General features: G+C 55.1%; 1 protein-coding gene across 1 annotated transcript in view; it reads right to left on the reverse strand.

Moving 5' to 3' along the window:
- Positions 1-22,550, reverse strand: part of RYR1 (ryanodine receptor 1) — a 158,425-nt gene that overhangs the window by 110,876 nt on the left and 24,999 nt on the right. The window contains 20 exon segments of the mRNA XM_084770567.1: positions 203-510; positions 2,483-2,566; positions 6,698-6,801; positions 6,919-7,023; positions 8,346-8,562; positions 9,692-9,884; positions 10,297-10,538; positions 10,837-10,970; positions 11,606-11,724; positions 12,137-12,232; positions 12,321-12,456; positions 15,412-15,607; positions 15,721-15,842; positions 16,880-17,044; positions 17,977-18,020; positions 18,023-18,132; positions 18,559-18,586; positions 18,589-18,632; positions 19,395-19,425; positions 19,428-19,487. Coding sequence (XP_084626693.1) covers positions 203-510; positions 2,483-2,566; positions 6,698-6,801; positions 6,919-7,023; positions 8,346-8,562; positions 9,692-9,884; positions 10,297-10,538; positions 10,837-10,970; positions 11,606-11,724; positions 12,137-12,232; positions 12,321-12,456; positions 15,412-15,607; positions 15,721-15,842; positions 16,880-17,044; positions 17,977-18,020; positions 18,023-18,132; positions 18,559-18,586; positions 18,589-18,632; positions 19,395-19,425; positions 19,428-19,487 — 2,538 coding nt within the window.

The following is a 22,550-nucleotide window of genomic DNA, read 5'->3' on the forward strand; positions in this document are numbered from 1 at the left end:
ACCCTGTCTCGAAAAAACCAAAACAACAAAAAACAAAAAACAATTAAAAAAAAAAAGCAAAAAAACCAAAACCAAAACAAAACAAAACAAAAAATTGGGAATGTTAACCACTGGAGGCTGCCTGGGTCAGGGGTCAGGGGTCAGGGGGTCAAGGTCAAGGTCAAGGTGAGCGCAGGGGGCGGAGAGAGAGGTCAGCACTCACTGGGCTCCTGGTCGGGCGGCTCTATGTTGTAGCCGTAGCCCAGCAGGGTGCGCACGGCCTGGCAGAGGCTGTCCCGGTTGCTGCGCTTGGTGGCCTCGTCCAGCAGGCGGTAGGGCACGAGGCGGGGGTTCCTGCGCGCCGGGATGTCCTGCACGGCACTGTAGCTCCAGCCCTGCGCCACGCGGTCTCTGGCCCACACGTTGTGCCCGTTCTCTGCCAGCCGGTCCACCAGAGTTGTCTGCGCCGGCGTCAGCCTCACGTGGCTCAGGTCCAGCGGAGCCGGCTTGTATCCGTTGCTCATCATGTAGCTGCGGGGGGGGGGGGGACAGTCTCGCTGTGTAGACCAGGCTAGGCTGGGGCTCACTGTGTAGACCAGGCTAGGCTGGGGCTCACGGTGTAGACCAGGCTAGGCTGGACTCACTGTATAGAACAGGCTAGGCTGGGACTCACTGTGTAGACCAGGCTGGGCTGGGACTCGCTGTGTAGACCGGGCCAGGCTGGACTCACTGTGTAGACCAGGCTAGGCTGGGGCTCACTGTGTAGACCAGGCTAGGCTGGGACTCACTGTGTAGACCAGACTAGGCTGGGACTCACTGTGTAGACCGGGCCAGGCTGGACTCACTGTGTAGACCAGGCTGGGCAGGGACTCACTGTGTAGACCAGGCTGGGCTGGGACTCACTGTTTAGACCGGGCTGGGCTGGGGCTCACTGTGTAGAACAGACTAGGCTGGGACTTACTGTGTAGAACAGACTAGGCTGGGACTCACTGTGTAGACCAGGCTAGGCTGGACTCACTGTGTAGACCAGGCTAGGCTGGGACTCACTGTGTAGACCAGGTTAGGCTGGGACTCACTGTGTAGATCAGACTAGGCTGGGACTCACTGTGTAGACCAGGCTAGGCTGGGACTCACTGTGTAGACCAGGCTGGCTTTGAACTCGCAGAGCTCTGCCTCCTGCATACTGGAATTAAAGGGGTGCCAGTACACTGGGCTGATTGTGGATTCTTGGCCTGTCCCAGGACCCCAAGATTCCATATTTATGTGGGTTCCCAGGACTGACCTACCTGTGGGGCTCGGCATAACTGACCTCTGCAGCCCTTTCATTTAAAAAGAAAAAAATCAATGTATATTTTTACGTGTGTGTGCCTGGGTGAGTTTCTGAGGCCTAAAGAGGACATCAGCTCCCACGGGACTGGCGTTACATTTGTCTGTGAACCTCCATGTGGTGCTGGGAACTGAACCTGGGTCCTCTGGGAGAGCAGCCAGGGCTCTGACACACTGAGCCACACCAGCGAGACCTCTTCATCTCGGTGCCAGGAGCCTTATGGGGGTTTTGCTGTTTTTAAGATGCAGGGGGCGGGGTCCCACTATACATCCCGGACTGTTTCAAACTCATATTTGCTTCTGTCTCGGTTTGCGGAGTGTGCGTGTGCTCAGCTACGCCTCGTTTTGGGGGGCCCTTTCCGTTAACCCTGACACCACACTTTGTGACTTCTCACCTTTCAGCTTTCTCACTTCTGACCCATACCCGATCGGTCCTTTTTTTGAGGGGGTTGGTTTTTCAAGACAGGGTCTCTCTGTGTAGCCTTGGCTGTCCTGGACTTGCTTTGTAGACCAGGCTGGCCTTGAACTCACAGCGATCCACCTGCCTCTGCCTCCCGAGTGCTGGGATTAAAGGCGTGCGCCACCATCTGACTTTTTTTTTTTTAAGATTTATTTATTATTATGTACACAGTGCTCTGCCTGCGTGTACACCTGCAGGCCAGAAGAGGGCGCCAGATCTCACTATAGATGGCTGTGAGCCACCATGTGGTTGCTGGGAATTGAACTCAGGACCTCTGGAAGAGCAGACAGTGCTCTTAACCTCTGAGCCATCTCTCCAGCCCCCATGCAGTTGGCTTTTACACACCTGGCTTTGAAGCCCTTGACCTTTGAATTCAGGGCCTCTGTTCCCTCACCCATCAACACCCTAGGACCAATTACTTACAGCTCCAGCCACCTTCGAATTCTCACCGTCTGTCTCTGACTCTGGACTGTAAGATGGGCACATCACCTGGAATTCCTTGGAGCAGATCTTGACCTTGCATGCCCGGTTCAGTCTCTGTCTCTGGAGATGCTAATCCCTTAATCCTGGACACTCACTTCTGACCCCGGAGCCCTGACCCCTGACCCTGCATCCTGTGCGGCTGCATCTATGACCTCGGTGGTTTCACTGTATGGCTCTTTTAGACCTCGCTATGAGTCCTTTCCCCAGCCAGGCCCCGGGGCCAGCCCCACTCACGTCTTCGGGAGTTTCGTCTTCTTCAGGTTGTCCTCGGCTTTCTCATCCGCCATGCCCACATGGCAGCCCAGGGCCAGCAGTGTCCTGAGTGGGGGAGCAGGACAAGGTCACAGCCCACAGAACTCTCTGCTCCCACCACCTCCGTCCCCACCACCTCTGCCCTCACCACCTCTGCCCCCACCACCTCTGCCCCCACCACCTCTGCCCTCACCGCCTCTACCCCCACCACCTCCGTCCCCACCACCTCTGCCCCCACCACCTCCGTCCCCACCACCTCTGCCCCCACCACCTCTACCCCCACCACCTCTGCCCCCACCACCTCTGCCCTCACCGCCTCTACCCCCACCACCTCCGTCCCCACCACCTCTGCCCCCACCACCTCCGTCCCCACCACCTCTGCCCTCACCACCTCTACCCCCACCACCTCCGTCCCCACCACCTCTGCCCTCACCGCCTCTACCCCCACCACCTCCGTCCCCACCACCTCTGCCCCCACCACCTCCGTCCCCACCACCTCTGCCCCCACCACCTCTACCCCCACCACCTCTACCCCCACCACCTCCGTCCCCACCACCTCTGCCCCCACCACCTCCGTCCCCACCACCTCTGCCCCCACCACCTCTACCCCCACCACCTCTACCCCCACCACCTCCGCCCCCACCACCTCCGTCCCCACCACCTCCGCCCCCACCACCTCTACCCCCACCACCTCTACCCCCACCACCTCTACCCCCACCACCTCTGCCCCCACCACCTCTGCCCCCACCACCTCTGCCCTCACCACCTCTACCCCCACCACCTCTGCCCCCACGACCTCTGCCCCCACCACCTCTGCCCCCACCACCTCTGCCCTCACCACCTCTGCCCCCACCACCTCTGCCCTCACCACCTCTACCCCCACCACCTCTGCCCCCACCACCTCTGCCCCCACCACCTCTGCCCTCACCACCTCTACCCCCACCACCTCTGCCCCCACGACCTCTGCCCCCACCACCTCTGCCCTCACCACCTCTACCCCCACCACCTCTGCCCCCACGACCTCTACCCCCACCACCTCTGCCCCCACCACCTCTGCCCTCACCACCTCTGCCCTCACCACCTCTGCCCCCACCACCTCTGCCCCCACCACCTCTGCCCCCACCACCTCTGCCCTCACCGCCTCTACCCCCACCACCTCTGCCCTCACCGCCTCTACCCCCACCACCTCTGCCCTCACCACCTCTGCCCCCACCACCTCCGCCCTCACTACCTCTGCCCTCACCACCTCTGCCCTCACCACCTCTGCCCCCACCACCTCTGCCCTCACCACCTCTGCCCCCACCACCTCTGCCCCCACCACCTCTGCCCCCACCACCTCTGCCCTCACTACCTCTGCCCTCACCACCTCTGCCCCCACCACCTCCGTCCCTGCCGCCTCTGCCCCAGGGTCTCTCTCTGGCTGCTGTGGCATCTGTGTGTCTCGGCCTCTCTGGGTTTTGTTGACCTCTGCCATCCTACATTTCTTTGGTTATGGTCGGTTCTTCCTGGCTTCTTCTTTCTCTGTCCCTTTCAATGTTTATCTGTCCTTTGCTATGGCTCCCCCTGTCGCCCACTTCACTGAGTGTGAGAGTGAGTGTCTCACTGTGTCACCCAGGCCACTCTCAAAGTCTCTGACTCAGGCCATCCTTACAATCCCGCCGCTCAAGTGTCTGGGATGATGGAGGCACACACACACATCACCACCACACCTGCTTTTCTCTCTCTCACACAAACACACATCACCACCACACCTGCTTTTCTCTCTCTCACACACACACATCACCACCACACCTGCTTTTCTCTCTCTCACACACACACATCACCACCACACCTGCTTTTCTCTCACACACACACACACACATCACCACCACACCTGCTTTTCTCTCACACACACACACACACACATCACCACCACACCTGCTTTTCTCTCACACACACATCACCACCACACCTGCTTTTCTCTCACACACACACACACATCACCACCACACCTGCTTTTCTCTCACACACACACACATCACCACCACACCTGCTTTTCTCTCTCTCACACACACACATCACCACCACACCTGCTTTTCTCTCACACACACACACACACACACATCACCACCACACCTGCTTTTCTCTCTCACACACACACACATCACCACCACACCTGCTTTTCTCTCACACACACACACACATCACCACCACACCTGCTTTTCTCTCACACACACACACACATCACCACCACACCTGCTTTTCTCTCACACACACACACATCACCACCACACCTGCTTTTCTCTCTCACACACACACACACATCACCACCACACCTGCTTTTCTCTCACACACACACATCACCACCACACCTGCTTTTCTCTCTCTCACACACACACATCACCACCACACCTGCTTTTCTCTCACACACACACACACATCACCACCACACCTGCTTTTCTCTCTCTCACACACACACATCACCACCACACCTGCTTTTCTCTCTCACACACACACACATCACCACCACACCTGCTTTTCTCTCTCTCACACACACACACACATCACCACCACACCTGCTTTTCTCTCACACAATACACACATCACCACCACACCTGCTTTTCTCTCACACACACACACACATCACCACCACACCTGCTTTTCTCTCTCTCACACACACACACATCACCACCACACCTGCTTTTCTCCCACACACACACACACATCACCACCACACCTGCTTTTCTCTCTCACACACACACACATCACCACCACACCTGCTTTTCTCTCTCTCACACACACACACATCACCACCACACCTGCTTTTCTCTCACACACACACACACATCACCACCACACCTGCTTTTCTCTCTCTCACACACACACATCACCACCACACCTGCTTTTCTCTCTCTCACACACACACACATCACCACCACACCTGCTTTTCTCTCACACACACACACACACATCACCACCACACCTGCTTTTCTCTCTCTCACACACACACACATCACCACCACACCTGCTTTTCTCTCTCTCACACACACACACATCACCACCACACCTGCTTTTCTCTCACACACACACACACATCACCACCACACCTGCTTTTCTCTCTCACACACACATCACCACCACACCTGCTTTTCTCTCACACACACACACACATCACCACCACACCTGCTTTTCTCTCTCACACACACACATCACCACCACACCTGCTTTTCTCTCTCTCACACACACACACATCACCACCACACCTGCTTTTCTCTCACACACACACACATCACCACCACACCTGTTTTTCTCTCTCACACACACATCACCACCACACCTGCTTTTCTCTCTCTCACACACACACACATCACCACCACACCTGCTTTTCTCTCACACACACCTGCTTTTCTCTTGAGTGCTGTTTTTTATTTCCTTTCCTGTGATAAAATATTCTGTCTGTCTCACAGCTCCCAACTGTCTCGGGTACCACATGTGTGTGTGCATGTGTACAGGCCACAATGCCAGATGTTTTTCTCACCCATTTCTGCCTTATTTTGTGAAGCAAGACCTCTCACTGAATCTAGAATTCACCAAATGAGTACATGGGCTGGTAGTCAAGCTCCTCCCCAGTGCTGGTAGCACAGGTGCATACCACCACAGGTGCATACCACCACAGGTGCATATCAGCGCAGGTGTGTATCACCACAGGTGCGTACCACCACAGGTGCATACCACCACAGGTGCCCACCACCACAGGTGCATACCACCACATGTGGCTTTTTACATGGGCCCTGGAGATCTAAACTCATCTCCTCCAGCTTATGCAGCAAGCTCTCTACTCACTGAGACACCTTCCAGCCCCCTCATATTCTTTTCATTGTTTGTTTGTTTGTCTTGGCCATACCAGAGATGGGATCTAGGACCCTGTGTATGCTAAAAGAGGATTCTAGCATTGACCCACACCCCAGCCCCTCACTGGGGGATTCTAGGCAGGGGCTCTACCACTGAGCCACACCTCAGCCCCTCACTGGGGGATTCTAGGCAGGGGCTCTACCACTGAGCCACGCCCCCAGCCCCTCACTGGGGGATTCTAGGCAGGGGCTCTACCACTGAGCCACGCCCCCAGCCCCTCTGACCTCTTTTCTCCCAGTCTCTGCCCTTTGCCTCCCCCTGACCATCAGTCACCCCCACTCCCTGCTCCCCTGAGCCCTCTCTCACTTGAGTGTCTCCCCTGACATCTGCAAGTTGTAATTCCGCTCAGGCTCTGGCAAACTGTGGAAATCCACAAGACATGGGTGCAGCCTCTTGTTGTCATCCCGAACCTAGAGAAACACTGGCGTCAACATTTGTGCTCCCCTTCACACCCACCCCATTCTTACACGGTGACCCACTGATCCTCCCTGCCACCCCTGCTCCTCCCTCTCAGGGTCTAGGCTCACCGGACCGTAGGTCCATCCCTGCTCAATGCGAGTCAGCGCCCAGAGTTCATGAATGTTCTCTGCCAGTTTCTCCCGGATCCGCTCCAGGTGGGGAGGCAAGACGATCTGGGGGTGTAGGGACATTTGTGAGATCTCCAGGATCCTATTGCACCTCCACTGTGACCTTGATACCCCAAAGCCCTGCCTTATCCCCCACCTTAACTAGAAAGATAATGTCAGCCGGGCGGTGGTGGCGCCTGCCTTTAATCCCAGCACTCGGGAGGCAGAGGCAGGTGGATCGCTGTGAGTTTGAGGCCAGCCTGGTCTACATAGCAAGTCCAAGATAGCCAGGGCTACACAGAGAAACCCTGTCTCAAAAAAAGAAAGGAAGAAAGAAAGAAAGAAAGAAAGAAAGAAAGAAGGAAAATGTCCAGAGAAGCAAGGACCAGGCAGTGTGAAAACTTAAGTAGCACCCAGGGGCAGGTACATGTGCCCCTATGCAAAGGAAACCCCGAGAAGATGGAGTTTAGGATGCTCTGGTAATTGAGCCTCCAGCCCCACCCAACCAGGGCTAGAGTCAGACCCAGAAAACATATAATGAGCCATTGAGTTATGTCCTTCTCGCCATAAAGAAAGGGATGAAAATCTTACCAAGAGTTCTACACACACACACTGCTGAGACTAGGCAGGGGCTCTACCACTGAGCCACACTCCAGCCCTTCACTGGGGGATTCTAGGCAGGGGCTCTACCACTGAGCCACACTCCAGCCCCTCACTGGGGGATTCTAGGCAGGGGCTCTACCACTGAGCCACACCCCAGCCCCTCACTGGGGGATTCTAGGCAGGGGCTCTACCACTGAGCCACACCCCTAGCCACTCACTGGGGGATTCTAGGCAGGGGCTCTACCACTGAGCCACACCCCAGCCCCTCACTGGGGGATTCTAGGCAGGGGCTCTACCACTGAGCCACACTCCAGCCCTTCACTGGGGGATTCTAGGCAGGGGCTCTACCACTGAGCCACGCCCCCAGCCCCTCACTGGGGGATTCTAGGCAGGGGCTCTACCACTGAGCCACACCCCAGCCCCTCACTGGGGGATTCTAGGCAGGGGCCCTACCACTGAGCCACACCCCAGCCCCTCACTGGGGGATTCTAGGCAGGGGCTCTACCACTGAGCCACACCCCAGCCCCTCACTGGGGGATTCTAGGCAGGGGCTCCACCACTGAGTTCCTGCCTCTAAGTTCCTTTCTTGAGGCCCTGCTCTGACTTTTCCTCACTGATGGACTGTAATGTATAAGTGTAAACTGAAATAAACCCTTTCCTCCCCAAGTTGCTTTCAGTCAGTGTTTTTTCCTCCCACAGAAATAGAAGCCTAAGATGACATAAAAATAAATAATCCTTCAAATAAATGTTTAGAAGAAAGCAGCCCTTTGCTGAGCAGGCGTTACCTGGATGGTGTCCACGGGACAAGGCACAAAGTCCAAGTGTGAGAGGCAGCGACTGGGGCCCACCAAGTGGGGCCCCCGCGGCCCCTCGCGGCGGTACTCTTTGATGGGTTGTAGGTGGAGTCGCTCCCGAGGGAGCACAGCTTCATGGCACGGAGCGTAGCCAGGTGGGGGCAGGAACTTGAATTCACCATGGCGGCCACCAAGGAGGAATCGCACCCTGGGAGAGGAAAATGAAGATCACGGGCTGGGTGCGTGCGTGCGTGCGTGCGTGCCTGCCTGCCTGTGTGCATGCGTGCGTGCGTGCGTGCGTGCGTGTAGGAAAGAGCTTGTAGTTAGTGTGCGTGTCAGGGGGATATATAAACAACTCCAGGGCCAGTGGGAGGCGCTACGGCAGTGGTTCTCAACCTGTGGGTCGCGACCCCCCCCCCCCCCCGGGGTTGACTGGCCTATTTGCAAGGGCTGCCTGAGAAACCGATAATTATAAGTCAGCGATTAATATAATTTTATGGTTGGGAGTCGCCACAACATGAGAAAGTGTACTAAAGGTTTGCAGCATTAGGAAGGTGGAGAACCATTGTTCTAAGGACGAATGAGGGCCTTGAGCAGCGCTGGCTTTCTTAGTATCACATAAGCAATTTTGGAGTCACTTAAATTGTACCATAATTTAAAAATAAACAGGATTTCCACTGGATGGAAATTCAGAGAGCTCAGGGTGTTCAGAAGGGCCTGGGTCCATAACGTGGTCTTTGGAGCAGGTGGCTGATGGGGAGTCACAGTGGGTCACTCCCCTGGGACTCCACAGACACCCCTGGGACTCTAAGGATAACTGGGGTATCAAACAGGATCTCAGATCGCTATCAAATCTTAATGTCACTGGGAGGAGTCTGAGGTCACTGGGAGGTCTGACCAGAAGGGTCTTGGGTCATTCAGAGTCTGGAGTCATCATAAAGTCACCATGAAATTCTAGGGTTTACTTGAAGGTCCCTGGACGGACATGGAAATCAGTGATCACTGGATCATAATTTTTACTTATTATTATTATTATTATCATCATCATCATCATCATCATCATCATCATCATCATTATTATATTTTTTGGTTTTTTGAGACAAGGTCTCTCCGTGTTAGCCTTGACTGTCCTGGACTCACTTTGTAGACCAGGCTGGCCTCGAACTCACAGCGATCCGCCTGCCTCTGCCTCCCAAGTGCTGGGATTAAAGGCGTGCGCCACCACCGCCTGGCTGTCTGTCCCTGCCTTTTAGGAGGGCAAATCTTGGTTTGGGGAAGCCAGGCAGAGTCAGTTCCCAGGCCTGGGATGGATAGTGCGGGCAGGGAAAGGTCCTCACTTGATACCAGCTGAGAAGCTCACAACGGGGAAGAAGAGCCCATCAAGGTTGAAGGATTCAAAGACACCCTGCACGGGGCAGCCATTGATGCGGAAGGAGATGGACGGCACACTGAGGTCCAGGCAGCAGCTGACCACATCCTCCGGGGCCAGGAGGTGCTGTCCGGGAGAGGTCACTGGGCGTGCCACATGCCCTGCAGCAAGTCACCAGAGAAGGGTCAAGGGTCAAAGGTCCCGAGAACGTAATGATATTGGGACAGGTGGTGGCTATTATTGGATGGCCCAATATTAGAATCTGTAAGAGCAAAGGTTTCCATGGATAGTCCTAAAATTAGGGGTTTTGGGAGATAGGATGTTAGCCTTCCCAGAATTCAAATTCTGTAAGCTTTGAGGTCATAAGTCATAAAGGTCAGAGGTCACAACGATCAGGGCAGTCTTCTGGGATCACCCTTGTAAGGCCAGAATGTTGAGGCTAGGGGGCCAAGGGTCAAAACTTCCCTTCTTCTGGGAGTCAGGCTTCTTAAGCCCCCAAGGTGTGCTGTCGGGATCTCAGAGACTCTGGGGTCCACGGTCAGGGGTGAGAATTCCCCGGAAGGGCAGAAATACCTGTCCAGAGATGCAGCCCGTCAAAGCCGTAGGAATAGAGGTCATCGCCGACGCCGTTGCCGCCCCAGCCCTCGCCGCCTCCAGGGTACGGGCTGTAGCCCTCGCTGAGGGCCCAGCCCACTCGCAGGTGGGTGGCCTGAGCTGTGAGAAACGAAGCCACCTCATCCACCATCACTTCAAAGTACCACTTGCCGTACTGCGTGGAGCCCTCTGCTCGGCCCACAAAGATGTTGGGGCGGATGCTGCGGGAGAGACGGGACAGGAGCGATGGAGAGGAGAAGCCAGGAGAGGGGAGGAAAGAGAAAGACAGACATAGAAACAGACGCCAAAAGATGAAGAGAGAAGGGACCAGAGCGGTGGGTGGCGCAGAGGTTAAAAACCACCAGCTGTTCTCACAGAGGACCAGGGTTCGAGTCCCAGCACCCTCAGAGAGAGGCCCGCCAGTCCAGGACAGCCAAGGCTGACACAGGGAAATTCTGCCTCAAGAAACCAAAACCCGAAACAGGAACAAGAACGCAAAGTTGGGGTTCAGAGCCCCACCTGGTGACGTAGTTGATGAGGTTGGTCTGCAGCAGCAGTTCCCGGCCTGGGAGCAAGTTCTCGGTAATGAGATCCTGGTTGGAGCGCACGGCCACCCCATTGCACACACACAGCGAGCACAGCACATCCAGCACCTGCGAGGCAAGTTCAGGGGTCAAGAGGGAGGCCAGCCAGGCGTGTGGGCCCTCGCCTCTAGTCCCAGTACATGCAGGGCAGAGACAAGTGGACCTCTGTGAGTTTGAGGCCAGCCTGGTCTATATGGTGAGGTCTAGGACAGTCAAAGCTACAAAGTGAGTGAGACCCTGTCTAAAAACAATTAAAAGGAAGCCAGGCGTGGTGGCGCACACCTTTAATCCCAGCACTCGGGAGGCAGAGGCAGGAGGATCTCTGTGAGTTTGAGGACAGCCTGGTCTACAAAGTGAGTCCAGGACAGCCAAGGCTGCACAGAGAGACCCTGTCTTGAAAAAAAAAAAAGAAAAGAAAAGAAAAGAAAAGAAAGAAATTGTACAATGGGCATTGATAGGGCCCTTGCAGCAAACGAAAGCACATCCCCAGCCCGCCAACGGCTATGACATTTGCATTTCACAGATCTCACAAAGGGGCACCTGTGACGCAGAATCCACTCAAGGGCCACGAGTTTGGGGATTGGAAGCTCACGGAAATGAAGTTCAGTAAAAGACACGGGGGCAAAGGGAGGCGTTCTGGGACCCTAAGGGAGAGGCCAGCGTCCCAGGGTCAGGGGTTAGAGGTCAGGGGTGAAGGGGCCAACCTTATGATTCCTCCCGTGCTTGTCTAAGAGGGAGATAATGGACTTGATGTGGTTCTCCTGGATGATGTTCAGGACCTCAGGGCTCTCGATCAGGACACAGTACAACACCTCCAGTATGCCTGGGGGGAGGGGGAGGGGAGAGGTGAGGTGGGGGAGGGGAGAGGTGGAGGGAGGTGAGGGGGAGAGATGAGGTGGGGAAGGGGGAGAGATGAGGTGGAGGAGGGGGAGGGGAGAGGCGAGGTGGGGGAGGGGGAGGGAGAGAGGCGAGGTGGGGGAGGGGGAGGGAGAGAGGCGAGGTGGGGGAGGGGGAGGGAGAGAGGCGAGGTGGAGGGAGGTGAGGGGGAGAGATGAGGTGGGGAAGGGGGAGAGATGAGGTGGAGGAGGGGGAGGGGGAGAGGTGAAGCAGGGGAGGGCGATAAGGGAGGGGGAGGGGGATAAGGGAGGGGAGGGGAATAAGGGAGGGGAGGGGGAGGGCAGGGGGGTGGCCTTTCCACCCCAACCTTCGCATCCCCATCTCCTGGGTTTTCCTACCCGACGAGGCCTCCAGGCGATCCAGCTTGCTGACCAGCCAATCCAAGTTGGTGGAGAAGAGGGCGCAGTTGGTGCGGTTGCCGCGGATCAGAGAGGCTACGAGGGTCACGAGGGGGAGATCTGTTAGGGCGGGGCACCTGGGTACGCCCCGGGGAACTCGGCTGTGAGTTCCCGTCCCCCTCACCTAGAAGTTCATAGAGCAGGTTCACGATCTCTTTCCAGGACTCAGCTGCCTCCTCCCCGGCAAACTCGGCAAAGTGGGCGGCAGTGGTGTAGACGTTGAGGCGGTCGATGCAATTCAGGACCAGGGAGAGCATCCCCTGGGGGGGAGGAGGAAATAAAAAGGTTACAACAGGAGTCCCAGGCCAGAAGGTTTTAAAATTTCACTAAATTGCGTTCCTGAAGTAGGTAACAGTAACCTTCCTGGAGGTAACAGTTCTTTTTTAAAAAAAAAAAAAACTATTGTTTATATAGTGCTCTGCCTGCATGTGCACCTGCCCGCCACAAGGGGGCACCAGATCTCATTACGGATGGTCATGAGCCAACATGAGGTTGCTGAGAACTGAACTCAGGACCTTTGGAAGAGTGGACCGTGCTCTTACCCTCTGAGCCATCTCTCCAGCCCAACAGAGCTTCCTTAGCTCGAAGTCCTCCCTCAGTGTCATCACCTTCCTCTTCTTTTCTTTTCTTTCTTTCTTTCTTTCTTTCTTTTTTTTTTTCTTTTTCTTTTTTTTTTTGGTTTGTTTGTTTGTTTTTTGAGACAGGGTCTCTCTGTGTAGCCTTGGCTGTCCTGGACTCACTTTGTAGACCAGGCTGGCCTCGAACTCACAGCGATCCACCTGCCTCTGCCTCCCGAGTGCTGAGATTAAAGGCATGCGCCACCACACCCAGCTATCGCCTTCCTCTTCTTGACTCATCAGGCCTGCTCATGTGCTCTTTGCCTCAATCTCCCCTTACTAAGACCGAATTTGTGTCTCTGAAATCTAAAGTTTTTCTCTCTGTTTTACTTGTTTCCAGACACCCCACTCCTGGTCACAAATGAACCAGTTCGCTTTCACCACTTTACCGTAAGAGATTTATTTTTCACTCTCTCCCCTCTGACATTTTAATGGGGGGGGGGCGGTTCTTGTTTTACTGTGATATTTTTATTTGTATTTTTGGAGACGGGGTCTCACTATGTAGCCTTGGCTTGCTGTAGACCTAGCTAGTTTCTAACTTAGAGAGTTCTGGTATAAAAGGGGTGCACCAACATGCCCAGCTAGTCTACATATATGTACATATATATACATATATACACACACACACAATTTATATGCATGCAATTTATATGGTTTGCCTGCATGTATATAAGTACACCATGTTTATGCCTGGCACACGTGTCTGCGGAAGTCACAAGAGGAAATTGCATGCCCTAGATCTGGAATTACAGAGAGTTGTAATCTTCCATGTAGCAATTAGTAACTGAACCCAAATCTTCTGAAAGAGCAGCAAGTGCTTTTAACAGCCGAGCGTCATTCCAGCCCCTACTGTATTTGACGCTTGTGTGTGTATACAGATGGGCATGTCTGTGTGTGTGTGTGTGTCTGTGTGTGTGTCTGTGTGTCTGTGTCTGTGTGTGTCTGTGTGTGTGTGTATCTGTGTGTGTGTGTCTGTGTGTATGTGTCTGTGTGTGTGTGTCTGTGTGTGTCTGTCTGTGTGTGTCTGTGTGTGTCTGTGTGTGTGTGTCTGTGTGTCTGTGTGTGTGTGCATCTGTTGTATTTGTTTGTGCACAGGTGTGCATTCTTGTGCCTGTAAAGACCAAAGGTCAACTTCTGGAGTCTTCCTTAGTCATTTGCCATTCTTGATTTATTTATTTATTTATTTATCTATCTATCTATTTATTTATTTATCCTTGTTTTAAGGACAGAGTTTCACTATGTAGCTCTGGCTATCCTGAAACTTGCTATGGAGACCAGGCTAACCTTGAACTTAGAGAAATCCTCCTGCTTCTACCTTCCAAGTACTGGGATTAAAGGTGTGCTTCAAATTCAGCTGTCTTGGTTTTTATTTGTTCGTTATTTTGTCGTTGTTTCGAGACAGGGTTCCTCTGTGTAGCCTTGGCTGTCCTGGACTCCGCAGACCAGGCTGGCCTCGAACTCACAGAGATCCGCCTGCCTCTGCTTCCCTGAGTGCTGGGATTACAGGCGTGTGCCACCACACCCATCTTACTTTGCTATTTTTTAAATATTTCTATGTGTGAGGGTTGGTGTGTTGGAAGCCAGAGGCATCGGGTCACTCCGCGGCTGGAGTGTAGGTGTTCGTGAGCCACCAGATAGGGGTACCTGGGTCCTCTGGCAGAGCAGCACACGCTCTAGCCCCCCATCTTATTTTTGTGAGACAGGTTCTCTCCCTGAAGCCAACTCTCGGTGCTGCGACTCTAAGCATCCTGCACACACTGTGCTAACTCCACCCTCTCGGCACTTTTCCTTTCCTTACTATGATCCTGCCTCTTCCTCATCAGGAGAGGAGCGGCCAGGCCTTAGCACAGACACACTCCCCACCAGTGACGGGGCAGCAGAGTCCGGGGCCTCAGTCCTGGTCTCTTGTTTTACCCCTCTTGGGGGGGGGCGTCCTCCCCTTTGGGGGAGTCCTCCCACTCTGGCAGAGCTGAGCATCCCACACCTCTTCCCTTCTTGCTCTCTCTCCTGAGAGACTGGGGTGCCTCAGCCTAAGTGAGATCCTCCCTATAACCTCCTCCCGGATGTACCACCATCAGCCTCTGTCCCTGTATCCCTACACTCGACTCTGGTTCTGCCCTCCCACAGACTCCCGACCCAGAAGCAGGAACACACACACACACCCGCCGAGGCAGAGGCTCTGACTCAACCCCAGGCTGGATTATTTAGTCTTGAACCTCACTTTCACAGAGCTCCAACCCCTGCTTCCCTACCCGCCCCGCCACCCCTCACCCCCCACCCCCACCATCTCCCTGGCCACCACCAGCCCCCCTCAAGGCCCCGCCCATCAACACCGCCCACCCCCTCCCTGAGGCTGAGTCAGTCCCTTTCTATAGGCTTTGTGCTCTCTCTGTCTCTGTCTTTCTCTTTCTGTCTCTATCTGTCTCTGTCTGTCCCTGTCTGTCTCTGCCTCTGTCTCTGTCTCCCTCTCTCTTGTTCCTCCCCAGAGGCGCCGCCCCCGTGCCCGCCCAAACCCCAGGTCCCTGCCAGGCCACGCCCCTCTGACCACGCCCCGGAACCACGCCCCTCTGACCACGCCCCAGCCCCCCCCAGCTTCACCTCCTCCTGGAAGAGGCTCTGCCGGTTGCGCAGGCTGCGCAGCTTGGTCTGCTTCTCCTCGTGCTGCAGCTCCTCAGAAGGCGGCTCGAAGTAGCCGATGAGGTCCTGTAGGCTCAGGATGACACCCTCGATGGGCAGTGCGGACCCAGCCGGTGGCCCCGAGCCCCGCGGCTTCCCGCTGAAGCTATCGAGGCCCCTGTAAGGGGGGTGGGGGCGGGAACCGCAGTGCTCAGGCCAGGTCCCACCAGGGCAGGCTCGTGGGGGGGGGGGGGGCTGCGTGGCTGAGAGAGGCTGAGCGGGCAGGCTTACTTTATGAACTGGTTGTACAGGCCTGCGGTGCTGTATATCATGCGGGCAGCCTGGGACTCCTCCTGCTGGCATCGCGTCAGTGACAGCGCATCATCCATGTGGCCTTCCTGGTGCAGCATGGCCTGGGTGTGCAGACAACAGAGAGATCAGGAAGGGTGGCCGCCCGCCACACCTTTAATCCCAGCACTCGGGAGGCAGAGGCAGGTGAATCGCTGTGAGTTCGAGGCCAGCCTGGTCTACAAAGCGAGTCCAGGACAGCCAAGGCTAACACAGCGAGACCCTGTCTCAAAAGACTGATAGTAATAATAATAATAATAATAATAATAATAAGAAGAAGAAGAAGAAGAAGAAGAAGAAGAAGAAGTTGTTGCCATCTGACCCATAGGGTACTGGGATCGAACCTACGGCTTCAGCCATGCTAGGCAGGCCCTGACCCGACTGAGCTAAAGCCCTTTGTCTCCTGGGTCCTTAGGAACAGAGTTTCACGGTGTAACCCAGGCTGGCCTCAAACTCCGTCTTCACTCTGCTCCCTGAGCGCTTGAGTTATTGGTGTGAGAGCCACCAGGCCCTGCCAATAACTTAAGAGCGTTATTTTCGGCCTGTTATTATTTGGAGGATTCTTTGTGGAGACTGAGTGTGTGTGCACAGTCAAGATGCCCATGACGAGGTGAAGGAGTCGGTCCCCTCCATCTGCCGTGCAGGGTCGAGGGATCAAATTCAAGGCTGCAGGCTTGGCAGCAAGCGCCTTTTACCCACCGCGCCATTTTGCTGCGCCCCACCCCCTTACACACACACACCACATACACACACACACACACACACCAGTTTTATTTCTCTATCTCAGTGTCATCAGGTTCCCAAGAGCTGGGTAATGGACCCCACAGCCCATCCCCACCCTCCCACGCCATTCCCCGTGCACACGCCCCCTCACCCTCGCCCCACCCCCACCCACCCCGCCCACACGCCCGCTCCCCCCCCTCCACATGCCCCGCCCACACGCCCGCCCCCTCCACACGCCCCGCCCACACGCCCGCCCCGCCCACACGCCCCGCCCACACGCCCGCCCCGCCCACACGCCCCGCCCACACGCCCGCCCCGTCCACATGTCTACGCGTCCCCCACCCCCCGTCCACCCGCCCCACCCCTTCCAGAAGCCCACCTTCTTCTTGAGCACTCCCAGCCTCAGGGCTTTGGGGTCCGGGGCAGCATAGGTGAGCCACAGGCCTGAGGCCACGTGCTGCACAAAGCACAGCGACTCTCCATACTTGATCTCAGGGGGCCCCATGCCCTCCACATCTCTCTTGGGGGCCACATCCAGCTTTTCCTGCGGAGACAAGGGACAGGGGTCAGCCTTCTCTGTCCGGTGCCACTGGAGACCCCAAGCAAGAGTCTACACACAGCCAGGAGGCTGGAGTGGAACCCAGGCTGCAGGTGAGCAACGCGCACACACACGGACACACGCACACGGGGACACACGCACGCACGCACACGCACATGGGGACCTGCAAGGGCAGCCTGCTACACACACACACACACACACACATACACACACACACACACAGGGACCTGCAAGCGCACCCCGCTACACACACACACACACACACATACGCACACACGGACACACACACCCCGGTGGAGGGGACACACACACACGTGCATGCGCACACGTACACACACACATGCACACGCACAGAGGGACCTGCAAGGGCACCCCACTACACACACACACATGCACACACAGACACATGCACACACGGACACACACACCCCTGTGGAGGGGACACACACACATGCGTGCATGCGCACACGTACACACACACATGCACACGCACAGAGGGACCTGCACTACACACACACACATGCACACGCACAGAGGGACCTGCAAGGGCACCCCACTACACACACACACATGCACACACAGACACATGCACACACGGACACACACACCCCGGTGGAGGGGACACACACACATGTGTGCATGCGCACACGTACACACACACATGCACACGCACAGAGGGACCTACAAGGGCACCCCCACTACACACACACACACACACACAGACACATGCACACGGGGACACACGGGACACACACACCCCGGTGGAGGAGACACACACATGCGTGCATGCGCACACGTACACACACACATGCACACGCACAGAGGGACCTGCAAGGGCACCCCACTACACACACACACACACACACACACACACACATGCACACAGACTCACACCCACACCCACACCCGCACACCGACTTGGAGATTCGGAAGCAGAAGGAAGTGGCCTTGGTGTGGGCCTGCTGGCGTCAACCACCACAAGGCCTTGGTCCTCAGTGAGCGCAAGGTACCGCCCAGTGGTCACGTGCCTGATCCTCAGCGGCTGGCCCCAGCGGAGATGGCTCCCGCTCCAGCTGTGGGAGGTGGAGGTGGGGAGAGTCAGGAGACCCCCCCCCGGACCCCCCCTCCCGAGCAGGCACCAACCTCATAGTCTTGACCAGCAACTCCTCAATCATTCTCTTCTAGGGTTCTCTGGATCGTTCCGGGGACCCCTAAATCTTTCTCAGCACCCTCTCCTCCCTGCCCAGCAGCGCCAGTCCTCTGGAACACTCCACAGAGCCCCCAGCGGTCTCCAGGGCGCTGGCTCCTCAGGGACCACGCGCCCCGACTCTAGAGCTCTAGGATTCCTGAGGACCTGCACCTCTCTGTCTCTCTAGCTTGCTCCACCCCCCCCCCCAAAAAAAACCTTCCAGCATCTTCCTCAGATCTCCTTCAAGGCCCTTGCTCCCCTCCCAGGCCCCAGAGGAGTCCCCCACCGCCCCCACCCTCCCCCACCGCACCTGATTCTCAGCGGCTCCAGCCTCCAAGGGAGCGGGCATGGGTGCACACAGGGCCCCCCTCATAGTAGACGAGTCTGGGGAGAGAAGAAGAAGAAAGGTCAGGAGTGCAGACTCCGGTCCCTAGCCCTGTCCGGAGGCGGACTATTGGGGAGCGGTGCAGCCTTTGGAAGGGAGCCCTAACGGGAAGAAAAGTTAGCTCCCTGGATATCAGAACTTTGCCCTTCCGTTCTCCTCACTGTGTCCTCAGTAAGGTCATAAGGTGAAAGCAACCCTGCCACTTCCTGTCACATGGGGTTCCGTGACATCAGAGACCTAGGTGGTAGGGCCATGCAATCATGGGCTGAAACCCTGAGCCAAAATAACCTACTACTATTATTATTATTATTATTATTATTATTATTATTATTATTATTATTATTATTATTTATTACTTATTATTAATCATCATTATCATTGTCATTATTGTTGTTGTCATCATTGCTATTTTTATTATTATCATTATTAATTATTTATCATTAATTATCATCATCATCATCATCATTATTATTTGGTTTTCGAGACAGGGTTTCTCTGTGTAGCCTTGGCTGTCCTGGACTCACTCTGTAGACCAGGCTGGCCTCGAACTCACAGCGATCCGCCTGCCTCTGCCTCGCGAGTGCCGGGACTAAAGGCGTGCGCCACCTCCGCCCGGCAACCCTTCCTCTTGTTAAGTTGATCTTCTCAGGTATTTTGTCACAGTAACAGAAAGCTAAAACCCACAGAGTCCCCAACCAACTTTTCCCCCACACCCCCACACCCCCTGGACTCCAGTCTCCTGGTCCAGCCAGGACCCAGACCTGCGTTGGTCATCACTGTCAAAAGGTGAAATGTCAGGCATTCGTCCATGTGTCCATGAAACAGGCGGAGGACATGGCCTCCAGTCACAAAACCTGAGGAAGACCAAGAAAGGTGTTTGCTGTGAGGCAAGAGCCCCCAGAAAGACCCGGACGTCAGGGCAGAGTCTAGGGGTTCCTCTATCTCCCCCCTGTGGGACATTAAAGGCTGGATTGGGAGTGAGCTCCTGCAGCCCACAGTCTGTGACTTGGGCTGTGTTTATAAACTAACAACAACAAAAAAGTGTGTGTGTGTGTGTGTGTGTGTGTGTGTGTGTGTGAGGTTTGGAACCTAAGGTCAGAGACCAACCCACAGGGATCTGCCAGGACAGGGCCAGGGACTTGGGGTCTGTGAGTTAGGGTTCTCCATTTGGACCCTTTGAGATTGGGGCCAGATTGTGTAGTAAAAGGGTTGGAGTCTAGTGTCCCCTCGGGTTGGGGGGTCTGCATCCTGAGGCTTAAGGTTTGTGTTCAGAGGTGCGTTGGGTCTGAGGCTACAGTTGACAGACAGGAGGATCCCTGGGGCTTCCTGGACAGCCAGCTGGCCTGGGTCAGTGAGCCCCAGGTTCAATGAGAAACCAGCCCCCCAAAATGAACTGGAGAGTGACTAGGGAAGACGCACGGTGTTGACCTTTGGTCTCCACATGCGCGTGAGCACCTGTACACATAAGAAAGTGCCTGTGCGCCGCACACACACACACATACATACACACACAGCTCTGAGTGTTGGTCTGGGGGGGTCTTGGGAAGCCATCTGAGGTCATCGTTCTGGGCTATGAGCTGAGTTTGGGGCTTGGTGCTGAGGAGAATGAGTTTCCAAAGAGCTGAGCTTTGTGGTTAAACGTCAAGGGCTGGAGAGAGGCGCAGCGGTTGGGTGCATTTGCTGCCATTGCAGAGACCCGAGTCCTGTGCCCAGCACCCATCCACACAGCAGCCCAGAACTGTCTGTCTACAACTCCAGTCCCAGGGGTCCGACATGATCCTCTGCCCTCCGCAGGCACTGGACACACACATGGGGCACTGACGTGCATGCAGGCAAAACATCCATACACATTTTTTTAAAAGTTGTTTTGTTTTGATTTTCTTTTTTTGAGACTGGGTTTCTCTGTGTAGCCATGGCTGTGCTGGACTTGATTTGTGACCAGGCTGGCCTCGAACTCACAGCGATCCGCCTGCCTCTGCCTCCCGAGTGCTGGGATTAAAGGCGTGCGCCACCATGCCTGGCTAAGACTTTTTTTTTTTAAGTTGTTGGGTCTGAGTTTTCAGGGCTTGGGTTCTGGTCTAGGACCCTGAGGTTGAAGACTAAACATAGGGTCATTTTTCTGGAATCTTATCTAGCAACTAGGGTTGGAATTTTTGGTGGGTGTTTGTGGGTTTTTGTTTTGCTGCTGTTGTTTGGCTTGCTTCTGGGGCTTCTGGGGAGTTTGCATGTGGGGTTCCCCCTTCGTTTAGTTGGGGCTTTCTGTGCACATGTGTGTGTGTGCTTTTGTGTGCAGGTGCTCACGTGCATGTGTGCACACGCATATGGAAGCCAGAAGTCAACACTGCGTGTCATATTTGTCACTCTCCAGTTTATTTTGCGGGGCAGGTTTCTCATTAAACTTGGGGCTCACTGGCCCAGCCCAGCCAGTTGCCAGGAAGTCCAGGGATCCTCCTGTCTTGCCCACCAGACATTGGGATTACATGTAGATTCATGACACTGTACCGGCTTTCTAGTTTTGTTTTGTTTTGGGTTTGTGTTTTGTTTTTTCAAGACAAGGTTTCTCTGTGTGGCCCAGGTTGTCCTGAAACTCACTTGGTAGACCAGGCTAGCCTGGAACTCAAAGATCCGCCTGCCTCTTCCTCCTATGTGAGTGTGAGTGTGTGGGTGTGGGTGAGTCTGTGTGTTGTACATGTGTTGAGTGTGGATAAGTGCAAGTGAGTTTATGTGTGAGTGTGTGCGTGAGCTTGTGTTGTGAGAGTGCATGTAAGTGTGTATGTGTGTGAGTGTGTGTGTGTGTGTGTGTGAGAGAGTGTGTAAGGGGGGTGTTGCCTGCTTGAGTATCTTGTACACGTGTGTGCTTGGTGTCCACAGAGGCCAGAAGATGTGTTGGCTCCCTCGGAACTGACGTTACAGATGGTTGTGAGCTGCCATGTGGGAGCTGGGGTTCAATCTGGGACATCTGGGCGGAGCATCCAGTGCCTTTAACTGCAGAGCCATCTCTCCAGCCTTGGTTTTTGGTTTTTTTGGTTGCTTTATTATTATTTGGTGTGGGGGGGGGCGGGGAGATTGTTTGGGTTTGCAAGAGTTAACGTCAGCATCGGCGAGCAGAGCCAGGCAGGTGACTTAGCAGGTAATGACCCAACCCTGGCAACCTGTGTAAATCTTCACGCCCATATAGTGAAAGAAAGAACCGATTCCGATATCCTCTGACTTTTACACACGTGTGCACACTCCCCTCCTACCCCCCAGACATGCACCCATTTTAATTAAGAATTTGAGAGTCAAGGCTGGTAGGATAAGGTCTGAGGTCTGAGCTGGGTCCTGGTCTAGATTTCAGGGCGTTGGTCTGCGCTGAGGTCTAAGGGTTTCGAAGCTGTGGGTCTCACCTCGAGGACTGAGCTTTGAGACCTGAGTTTGGGAGCGGTTAGCGAATTGGGGGCCTGGAGATCTGACTCTGGGGTTCTGGCTTGGGGGGTGGGTCAGTAGGAAATGTGATGTGGGGGCTGGAGAGATGGCTCAGCGGTTAAGAGCACTGGCTGCTCTTCCAAGGTCCTGAGTTCAATTCCTAGCAACCACATGGTGGCTCACAACCATCTACAAGGAGATCTGCTGCCCTCTTCTGGCCTGCAGGTGTACATGCAGGCAGAGCACTGTATATGTAATAATAAATCGTTAAAAAAGAAAAGAAAGAAATGTAATGTGGAAGCCGTAGCTCGGAGGTCTAAAGTGTGAGGTCCCAAGACTCAGTGTGGGCATCTCTGAGGAAGTGTTGAGGGTCTATTTGGATGGCCTCATCTTAGGGGCCCGAAGCCTAGGGTCCTCACCTTCTTCACAGCAGGAGCAGATGGGGTTCATGTTCCACAGAGTCTGCATGAAGGAGGCGTCCACCCTGGAGTTCGCCGCTTGCGGTCGACAGG

This window comes from Acomys minous, assembly GCF_964271855.1.
Source record: "Acomys minous genome assembly, chromosome: 20".
Lineage (NCBI taxonomy): Eukaryota > Metazoa > Chordata > Mammalia > Rodentia > Muridae > Acomys > Acomys minous.